We start from the raw sequence: 11,102 nt of genomic DNA on the forward strand, positions 1-11,102 counted from the left end.
CTGAGCACTGCTGGTGATGAAAGATTCTCCTCGACCGCATCATTTTTCAATGCTGTAAATGTAATTAAACCAGTGACCACATGGCAGTTTCAACTCGAATAAGACCTCACCAAGAATAATACTCAATGCAATCAGGAGTCAGGCATGCACGGTGGACACCGGATGTTTAACAGGATTGATTGTTAACTCCGTATTTTTAACAAAGCAGGGAACCAGCCAGGCTGTGCTCACTGGATCTTTGTACCTGCACATCCAGTACTTGGACCTGAGTCTGCCAGGGAATGTTTGCACATTAAAATATGCAAAGCTGAGATAATAGAGGCTGACCTCCCAATTCTAGTTGCACCAGAGGGCCGGGTATCTTTGGAGAAATTGGCTGCGCTGCAGCAACAATTAGGTTTGTGTTTTGTTTTGTTCAAGACGGTGATTCCTCCTGTTATGGATAAAAGTTGGGTAACGGCCAAGGCGCACTTTCAGCTCCCGGCAAAGACGCTTTTTCAGTGAAATTCTTATATAAGGAGTGGAGTACCGGGCGCTCAATGTTGTCATCTTCAATGCGCCGGCAACATTGATCCCATAACCTGATTTTTTTTTTAAAGGCTCTTTTGAAATGACCGAGAGGACTACATTGAAAGGCGCTGTTTATACAGGAGAATGTGAATATATTTATATCTTCAATATGAATGGTCCACGTTGCATTCAGTGTAACGCCACAGCTCGATTATATCAGTCCCCTCGATTCTAACCGTGAACATCACTGTCACTGCAAAATGACAAGATATTTTTCATAACTGGTGCTATGCATAGAAAAGGGTTCCTCTGTTTTACGCAAATTTGAAAGGTTTCTGTCCAACTGTGGAGCGGAAATATTGGGGCACTCTGTTTCGGCATATGTGAAACCATTTCGAGGATAGATGTGTACATTAGAAACATACACAGGTAAATGTGCCAAAAACGCACGGCTGCGCCCACCACCTTATCCGAAACAGACGGCTCCGCGCAATCCAATTACTGTTGACGAGCTGGAACTCAATCATAAGTATGAATGGCATTCTGGGGCGGCTGTCCCCCCTCAAACTGGATAATTGAATGAGTTTTACATTTAGGAAAACAGGCTCACTGCTTAAACTGGGCTGGGACGTGGTTCGATGGACAACTGGTCACTGGGTCCCCTTCAGTGTTAAGCGAAACAATAACCAAAAGCAGAAGAGCAGCTCCCCTTCCACATCTCACTTCTAACATAGAACGGTGTACAGGCCTTAGGTTGTCGCCTTATTGCGAAAAGCGATGTTCAGGGACCGTTTAAAAAAACTAGCACAAGTTGGTCGCAAGCGTGGTATATATTGTCAGGTGATCTCTTTTGGGACAACTCCGATATCACACAGAATCCACACCATTTCCAAGTGTCAGTTCAGACAGTGAACATCCGAGTCGGTCTCTCCCATGAGCGTACAGTTGTGCAAATAAATTATTATTCATTTTCATAGGTTCCCAAAATGTCTTCCGTAGTTTATTAGCATTTGGTATTTAACTGAGGAACCCGTTGGATTATTTGTCAAAGATTATTTATACAACTAGGAATTTCACTATGTCCTTGTGTGTGTGTGCGTATGTGTGTGTATGTCTGTATGTATGTGTCTATGTCTGTGTGTGTGTGTCTATGTGTGTGTTTGTAGGTGTATATATGTGTGTATGTGCGCGCGTATGTGTATGTATGTGTGTGTGTCTATGTATGTGTGTAGGTATGTGTTATGTCTGTGTGTATGTATATGTGTATGTGTGTGCGTGTATGTGTATCTGTGTGTGTCTATGTGTGTGTGTATGTGTGCGTATGTGTGTATGTATATGTGTGTGTGTGTTTTTGTGTGTGGATATGTGTGTGCGTGCGTATGTGTGTGTGTGTGTGTATGTATTTGTGTCCATTTGTGTGTATGTGTGTCTATGCATATGTGTGTGTTTTTATGTGTGCCTATTTGTGTGTCTATTTTTCTGTGTATGTGTGTCCATTTGTGTGTGTATGTGTGTGTCTATTTGTGCATGTGTGTGTGCATGTGTATATGTGTGTCTATTTCTGTGTATGTGTGTGTATATGTGTGTGTGTCTATTTTTGTGTGTGTATGTGTGTGTCTGCATGTGTGTGTATCTATGTGTGTATGTGTAGGTGTGTGTTTGTATGTGTATGTGTTTATGTGTACGTGTCTATGTGTGTGAATGTGTGCGTATGTGTATGTGTGTGTGTATGCATGTGTGTGTGTGTGTGCGTGTGTGTATTTGTGTGTGTATATGGATGTGTGTGTGTATGTGTGTATGTATTTGTGTGTCTATTTGTGTGTATGTGTGTGTGTCTATGCATATGTGTGTGTTTATATGTGTGTGTTTATATGTGTGTGTTTATTTGTGTGTGTCTATTTGTCTGTGTGTATGTGTGTGTCTATTTGTGTGTGTAAGTATGTGTGTGTGTATGTGTATGTGTATGTGTGTTTCCATCTGTGTATGTGTGTGTGTGCATGTGTTTATGTGTGTGTCTATTTGTGTGTATGTGTATGCGTGTGTGTATATGTGTGTGTATGTGTGTGTGCATCTATGTGTATGTCTGTATGTGTGTGTCTATTTGTGTGTATGTTTATGTGTGTGTTGTATGTGTGTGTCTATTCCTGTGTGTGTGTATGTGTATGTGTGTGTGCCTTTTTATGTGTGTGTGTGTGTGTATGTGTGTATGCTTGTGTTTGTACATGTGTGTGTATGTATGTGTTTCTGTCTATTTGTATGTATATGTGTGTGTGTGTCCATTTGTTTGTGTATGTGTGTGTCTGTGTGTGTCTATTTCTCTGTGTGTGTGTGTATGTGTGTGTCTATTTATATGTATATATGTGTGTGTGTGTGCGTTTGTGTCCAGTTGTGTGTATGTATGTATGCGTGTCTATTTGTATGTATATATGTGTGTGTCCATTTGTGTGTGTATGTGTCTATTTGTGTGTGTCTATTTGTGTGTGTTTATTTGTGTGTGTGTCTATTTCTGTGTGTATATGTGTGTATGTGTGCGTGTATGTGTGTATGTATGTGTATGTGTCTATTTGTATGTATATATGTGTGTGTATGTGTGTGTGTCCATTTGTGTGTGTCTATTTGCGTGTGTGTCTATTTTGTGTGTATATGTGTGCATATATGTGTGTGTGCATATGTGTGTGTGTGTGTATATGTGCGTGTGTATATGTGTGTGCCTGTTTGTGTGTATGTGTTTATATGTGTGTATATATATGTCTATTTGTGTGTGTATGTTTGTGTGCCGTCTATTTGTGTGTGTATGTATCTATTTGTGTGTATCTGTTTTTGTGTGTATCTATTTGTGCGTGTGTCTATCTATTTGTGTGTGTATCTATTTGTGTGTGTATGTATCTATTTGTATGTGTGTGCATCTATTTATGTGTGTGTATCTATTTGTGTGCGTGTGTGTCTATTTGTGTGTGTGCAGCTATTTGTGTGTGTGTGTGTGTTTATCTATTTGTGTGTGTGTGTATCTATTTGTGTGTGTGTGTATCTATGTGTGTGTCTCTATTTGTGTGTGTGTGTATGTGTGTGTATCTATGTGTGTGTGTATATGTGTGTATCTATTTGTGTGTATGTGTATGTGTGTGTATCTATTTGTGTGTCTCTATTTGTGTGTGTGTATGTGTGTGTATCTATTTGTGTGTGTGTGTATCTATTTGTGTGTGTGTGTGTCGGCTGTGAGGCGAGCGCAAGAGTCGTCAGATTTCAAATTACTCACTTTTGATTAAATAATAAGGCGTCAAAGCCCAAATGTCTAGGAAAAAATCTTTATTTGTCATAAATAAATAAATAAATATCATGAAATACATACAAATCAACCAAATACAGGACCATGTCTTTCTTTTTAAAAAAAGTCACGGTCAGAAAATGTCAACTTAAACACATGTCACAATGTTAGTGAGCGAACACTAATGTATCGTGTGCTTAGAATCACATGTGAAATTCGGATCTGAATAATCTTTTCCCACTAGAACTTTATTTACATATTTGTTTTGTTTTTTTTAAAAAAAAACATATTAATAGTCTGATTTTTGAAAATGACCAGATAGAAAAGGCTACGGTAGCCCGACAACTCGCGACCGCAGTGCGTTGGCTAGTTTTACTTCAAACTTATTTTCAAGGAGTGACCGACAAGTCTCTGTCGTCTTTGCCGGATGATGAAGGTGACATGGGCATCTCCTCCTCTCCCTCGGTGCAATTGGCCGATGTCAGGGAGCTGCACTTGCAGTTGGCGGGAGCGCGTTGCGCGCTGCCGCTCTTCCCTTCCTTTTTGTGCTTGACCCGGCGGTTCTGGAACCAGATTTTCACTTGTTTCTCGGACAGGTTCAGGTAGGTGGCGATTTCGATCCTGCGGAGCCGGGACAGGTACATGTTGGAGGCGAATTCTCTCTCCAGTTCTAGAAGCTGTGTGCTGGTGAAGGCCGTGCGCATCCTCTTGCTGCTCTGGAGCTGGCTGGAGCTTGTCTCGGAAGCTTTGAAAACCAGTAATGAAGTGTTTTAGAAAATGCAGATTGCAACACTTTCTATCAATAAAAACAAACTTTAGACGACAAAATTTGCTGTTGAATATCAGTAATTAGTCAAACCCCACCGCTACACATTGAAGGATTCCACAATGAAGCACCTTGAATTTCGCTATGTTGTTATTTTAATTATGAACGATTCTTAAATATACAAATAAGACACAACAAATTTGCACAGTTCACCCTATAGCTAGCTAGGGGCACGCTTGGGATTTCGGACTTATTTCTGGAGGTTATTTACATACAGTTTATGTATCACAAACGTCTCCATTTAGTTTGGAAAACATTCACACTGAACAATTGCCTTGGAGAATTATATATTCACTCAATAATAACTGGATGTGAAAGGACAGTATTTTGTCAGCAAACATGCATATGGCAGGAGCATCGGAACCGTAGTTTACTGCTTTGTAAACGGATTACTGTTCCTTTTCAGACCGTTTAAACAACAGCAAAGCGCTTCCACCCTGATATCAATCGAACTTTCAATCACACTGAAGCAATGACTAACGATACAACCGGCCTGGGACCGGGAGACCACTGGTTACTCACCAAGGGAAAGACAGTGAAACTGCCTCGGGTCTGTCATGGGATAAGATGCCGAGTAGATGTTGGGTCCATGGTCCACAGTGACTCCGCTGGCCCTGTGATGCCTGCTCAGGGCTGAGTGACAGTACTGTGGGCTGAAGGTGGGGAACTGCGCCTTAAGGAAAGGGATGCCAGGTGGGCCGGGATGGAGCTGAGAGGCTGTCACACACAGGGGACACACACACAGCAGCCCTGATTTCCGAGAATGGCATGATCCCGCAGAGAGAGCCAGAGAATGAGGCGGATGCACGGCGTAAGGTAGTAAAGGTGTGTTACTCTCAAACACCCCAGGGGATGCTTTTTCATTCGAGTCCCTCACAATAAGTGAATCCACAAGGAACGACCTGGGCATTTTCGACGGAAGATTTTTCCTGTCAGATGTCGTTGTGATATGACTGAAAGCGGACGATAGCCAAGTGGTTGGAGTTATCTGTGGTGCTGAAAGTGCGGAGCTGGCTCCTTAAATACTTTGGGATTGCGGTTACCATGTGATGGTTACGCCACTAGCGGCAGAGTGGATCTCAATAGGCTTTTTGTGGCTTTTCGGTTTGGATTCACTCTGCACGCTTCGCTTTTATTCCACTTGTTAACTAAATGAACTGCATAATGTTCTCTCATTCTTCTCAACCGCACCCACACGCTCTCTGCCTTCCTTCATCCCCTGGCTCCTGTTCCCGCTTTCTCTTTCTGGCTTTTAATGTCTTATTATCTATCCCGTTTCACCCAATCTCAGCATCTCTCTTTATTTATTCTCTACCACCTTCTGCCTTTATCTATCCTTCGCCGCTTTGTTATTTTTGCTCTCCCTCTCTCTCTCTCTCTCTGTCTTCCCCCATGTGGCATTTTATTTTGTTACATTTTCCGACGTGCCTTTTCCCTCTTTTGCCGTCTCATTTACCCGAACCCATCTTCTCTTGGCTTTCATCTACTGTTCTCTTGTCCCCACCCTGTACCAAATTATTCTATTTCACTGACCCCATTCCCTTAATATTTCACCATCTTTCTGAAACGTATGCTTTTTGCCGATGCATTAATCACCAGTTCATATTTTCTCTGCCCTTCATCAGTATACATTCTTATTCCTACAGCGACAGAACTCGGCCTAAAAAAACTGCTTTCACTGATCGTCTAACAATAGGTCAAATAAAATGGTATTTACTGAATTCTTGCAGATCCTTCACAGACTGGAGAGGTAAACAAACACCCAGCTGCAGAGCAGAGTGTGGGCGAAGGGAGATAATCCAACTATACAGTTTATAAAACTCTCGCTGGGGCTTTTTTTGTACAACCCGCGAAGTAGTACACACGGGGGAACAACTGGAAGATTCATTGAACTTTGGAAACATGCTTAAACTGCTCCTGGAATCCAAAAGCGTCAGGGAAGGAACATTGCAATTTCATCACGTTTCAGATGCGATTTGTTCTCTGCCTAACAATAAATCCCTCTCCTGAAAAGAATGACGCCAAAGTATTTCGACGAATATGTAGATATTTTTAATCTGACTGCGGTCTAACACGCATTGTGGTGAACGATGCACAATATTCTGTGAAAATGCAGGTGCTAGTATTAAACAGCAAAAATGCTTATATACCTTTTATGTCATAGACGTGACTATACTTATATGTGCCAATTTTACTAGGTTTAATGTCAATTATTTTTATTTCAGGCAATTATGGAAAATGCGCTGGCAGTGATGTTAAGATCCTATAGCCGAATTGGAGGAACAGAGGTTTAATTGATCAGATTAACCAGGTCTGGGTTACAATGCCAAATAATTAAATGTTGTTTCTTCTGGGTGATGTTCATTTTTATTTTGAAATCCCAACTTCTATGGCATCTGCTTAGTTATTTATTCTAATCTCCAATTACACGTCCACCGTCTTTACTGTACGTATGTTTATAAAGATACAAAGCCTGGTTCATCCTGGTAATACTTTCAAACCCAGAGTCGTCCTCATCGTCTTTTCAGACAATTTAGAGACGCCAACTTTTTATAGTAGAAATTTTAAGCACATTTTGATTTCTAAATGCTTGCGATTCTGTTTAATACGTGGTTAAATGTCACGTTTAAATTCCGTGGGGTACTTTGGAATTGCGTATAAAATAAACAGGTTTTCAGACGCTGAACCTTCTTGAGGCTCTTTGTAGAAAGTGGCGAATGACAAAGAAGAGCGAATTAAAGTGTGTGACAGCAGAGAATAAGCAAACACAAAGAGAACTCTGTCACACATTGGCAGTAAATACTGGTGCTTTTGGAACAAGCGTCCCCCGCATGATTTGATTAAGTAATAATAAAACATTTTTTTCCATTTTAGAACCATTAGACAAAACAGTGGCAAGAATAACACATCTTAACGTGCATATAAACAATAGAATCTGTAGGGTGCTGGGTATCTGAGTTCGCAAAACATAAAATTACGCTGATGTTTAACAGTTAATGTATCTGGTATCAGGTTCAGACCAAGTTTGAAACCATTGTGTAGGTCATTCCGATTATACAAACTCTGATACTATGCTTAATAAGAAAATGTTACTTAATTTTTGAGAAACTCTTGAATGATATCCCTCTTAGATGTTTGCGTTTACAGTTCAATGGTAAAATTCAATGATTTAACTAGAATTGTCAAGGTTAGGATGTTACTAAAATACTTTCTAATCACAGCTGCACCACTCATAGCCTCATTGACAACACTCCCGGCAGTGCTCCGCCTACCTTGCACTGTCCTGCGTTCACTGCACCACACTTCATTTAAACATCCTCCCCTTCATGTTCAGACACTCCCCACTATTACAGCCCTCACATACACAACTCACATCTCTCTCTCTCTCTCACGCACACACACACCATTAGCTACTCTACCATGACAGCCACATTCTCCAAACACCTCACAAGACTCTCACTAACACATTTCCTTTTTTCCTTGCAGCAAAAGCTGGTACAGAAAAGCAGGCAACAGGCAACCAGAGAAGGACGAGCCTGCCTGCATACCCTCCACACCATCCAAGAGAGTGCCCTGCCTGTAATAAAAACAGAAAATGCTGCAAAAACTCGGCAGGTCTGACAGCATCTGTGGAGAGAAAAACAGAGTCAACATGAGTCTGAATAACTCTTCTTCAAATACTTGTTTCAGATTTCCAGCATCTGCAGTACGATGCTTTTATCTTAGTGCCCTGACTATAGTGGGAAGAGATGGACTGTGGCCATTTTCAATATAGGAGACAATGGATTGCAGGGCTTCTTTCTACTGAATCTTACTTGTCTCTTCTGACTTCTCCTTCACCCTACACATGACAATCTCCTGATGCTTTCCAGGACATCACATTACTTCTGCAGCCTGATCTCCAGCAGAATCCTAGGAATGCTAACATATCTTCTAAGGTGAGTGGCCTGGCCTCCATAGGAAAGGCACCTATAGTCCTCTCTCAGGATGACAATATGTCTGCTCCCCCTCCAGAACTTACACCTGGGTGCTCGCACTTGCCTCGACAGCTGGTCCAGACTGCTGTAACTCTTGCTGCGATGCTGCAGTCTGCACTTGAGCCCTCTAAACTCAGTGCTGCTCAGTGCCATTCTCTGGAGCCATCTGAAGTGTCCTGAATGTAAGCTCAACAGTCTTCCAGTTCCCAAGCTGTAGGCACTGGGGAAACACATTATAGGAACATCAGGTTAGGAAAACAAGCACACATTACAGCCATTACAGGCCCTGCTTTCACAAGGGTAATTAGTCAAGGCTTTAGTCAATACTGACACAATTTGTTTGCTAAAGATGCCTTTTGATTGAATTTGGTTTGGTATCTGTGCAGTGAAGTGAGGGACAGAACAGCAAGTTAGGAGTGAAGGTAAACAATCACCCTCAATTTGATACTTCTGTTGGTGTTGAGTGCCTTTAGTGAAAACCCTGATTATTTGGTGTGCTTAGAACTGAGATGTTGTTGGCCTCACCTGGTACAGCTTGAAAGGAGCCTGTGAAATACAAGTTGAGGATGATGGTGACCTTGACAGCCATGGGCGATGTTGTCTATGCCCTAGTTTGGGCCAGAGTGGTGGTTGCAGCAGGTGACATATCTTGGTGACAGTATCCTTGGTGATGTGAAAGCCCCTCATATTTCTCTTCAGTGTCTTCCTTGCTGCTCTGTCTCATCCTCCAGCCCCAAAGACAGCCCTATGAGACCATTCATGACTGCAGTCAAATTATTTATGAGGCAAAAATGTGAGCGCATGGCAAGTATAGCACTGGGGTGATCCAAAATTGAATCTGGGCCCTAAATTAAATGTATTATTCTCTAATTAGAATGGTGCCAATTTGCACTCCTGCTACCAATGCCCTCCTATATTCATATGACATATAGCACACTGTGTGTGTGCAATTTCTATCTGCCATATTTGGGACTTAGTAGTGTGGTAAGGGCCCACAAGTGCTTTGTGACTGAATGTCTAGGCTATTGTCTTCAACCCCTATCACAAACCCCATTCGCTCACTACTGAATCTAGCTCTCTCTATCAGACTGAACCAAATCTAAGATGGGCTTTAAACCCCACATGCAATCCATCAAATAAAGAGCATTTATTTCCATTTGAGTGACATTGCCTGCTTTTGCCCCTCCCTACCCCACTGCAATTCTTAGACATGTCTGTCACCTCCAGACTTGATTTGCTGGACTTCCATTCTCCACTTTTCATAAACTCAATTTGTTCATGACTCTACTGCAGAAAACCTTGTCCTGCTCTAAATCCTGCTCAATCTTCAATTGCCTCTTTGGAAATCTACACCGGCTCCCTATTCACCAGCATATTAAATTCAAAATCTATAAAGCACTCTGTGACCTTGCCTCATTCTATTCCTGTAATCCTCACCAGTCCTATAATCACCTCCTGAATGTTCTGCTTCCCTGACTGAAGTCTTCGGTACATTCCTTCTCACCCCCACTATTGGTGGTAGAACCTTCAGTCATCTTGATAATTCTGTTTGGAAATCCTTTTCCTTAAACCTTTGCTTCTCTATCAATCTCTCTCTAACTCCAAAACCCTCCTCAGTACCCATCTCTCTGTGACCAAGGTTAGTCACCCCTCCTATTTTTTTCCCTTTCTGACTCAGTTTCTATTTTCTTTAAGTCCATTTGTGAAATGCTTTGGAATGTTTCTTTATGTTCTTTCCTTATGTTAAAGGCGCTATGTACATACCAATTTTCAGGTGGCAGCCAGAATTGCATATGGTTGGTTCATTCCTTCAGTTGACATTTTGAGGCACTAACAGACCACTGAGCAAAACTATTAATTAACACCCTGAAAGCTAATATCGTAGATACATTTATTCATGATATTGCAAGGATTCACTGGCCCCTTAAGATTTGTTGAAATGCACTAAAATGTTGTGGTCAAGAATTAAGGCATTCCTGGGCTTCACTGGGAATGGAGTTGTGGTATGATCTTCACAATATCTCAATTTGCTGGATTTCCAGTCTTCACTCTTCATAAACTCAATTTTTCCATGATATCCACTGCAAAGACACAGAGTGATTTATAGATTTGAATTCAATTTATTGGGGAATGGGGAGCCAAAGGGAGGTTTTCAGAGGTAATTAAGGATTGAACAGGACTTAGAGCAGGACAGGGATTTACCCAGCTGGCTGTGAGAGATCCCAAGAAATGATTTGAAGAGGAATAGGGGATTTGTCCTTGGTGTCCTGTGCAATGTTTATCCCTCTGCCAACAATACTTAAAAAACAAATGGCGCGATCATTGTCTCATTATTGTTTGTGGGACCTTGTGGTGTGCCAATTGGATGCTGCATTTAAGAGTACTTCATTATCTATAAGGTGCTTTGGGATGTCCTGAGGCCAGAAAAAAATGCTACACAAAAGCAAGTCTTTCTTTCCTTCTATATTTTCTGGCTCATCTTCCATTCATCAACTTTGATGAACATTAATTTTGAGTGTCACTT

The 11,102-nt window shown here is 41.4% G+C and overlaps 1 protein-coding gene across 2 annotated transcripts; it reads right to left on the bottom strand.

Annotated features, from left to right (window-relative positions):
- Nucleotides 1-3,954: 3,954 nt before the first annotated feature.
- gsx1 (GS homeobox 1) lies at nt 3,955-5,560 on the bottom strand. 2 transcript variants are annotated; one of them, XM_078544858.1, is made up of 3 exons: nt 5,124-5,560; nt 4,835-4,836; nt 3,955-4,512 (listed from the first exon to the last, which is right to left on the bottom strand). In XM_078544858.1, the coding sequence occupies exons 1-3, from the start codon at nt 5,509-5,511 to the stop codon at nt 4,165-4,167; spliced, it is 738 nt and encodes a 245-aa protein (XP_078400984.1). In that variant the 5' UTR covers nt 5,512-5,560; the 3' UTR covers nt 3,955-4,164. The 2 variants fall into 2 exon arrangements, with proteins under 2 accessions (XP_078400984.1, XP_078400983.1); XM_078544857.1 differs by lacking the exon at nt 4,835-4,836 and having other exon boundaries at nt 3,955-4,520.
- Between the last annotated feature and the right edge of the window lie 5,542 nt (nt 5,561-11,102).

This window comes from Cetorhinus maximus, chromosome 7, assembly GCF_964194155.1.
Source record: "Cetorhinus maximus chromosome 7, sCetMax3.hap1.1, whole genome shotgun sequence".
Lineage (NCBI taxonomy): Eukaryota > Metazoa > Chordata > Chondrichthyes > Lamniformes > Cetorhinidae > Cetorhinus > Cetorhinus maximus.

Coding starts and splice junctions, on each gene's coding strand:
- gsx1 (XM_078544857.1), bottom strand. CDS start 5,511: ATGCCCAGGTCGTTCCTTGTGGATTCACTTATTGTGAGGGACTCGAAT. Junction 4,521..5,123: donor GTTTCACTGTCTTTCCCTTG/GTGAGTAACCAG, acceptor TGGTTTTCAAAG/CTTCCGAGACAAGCTCCAGC.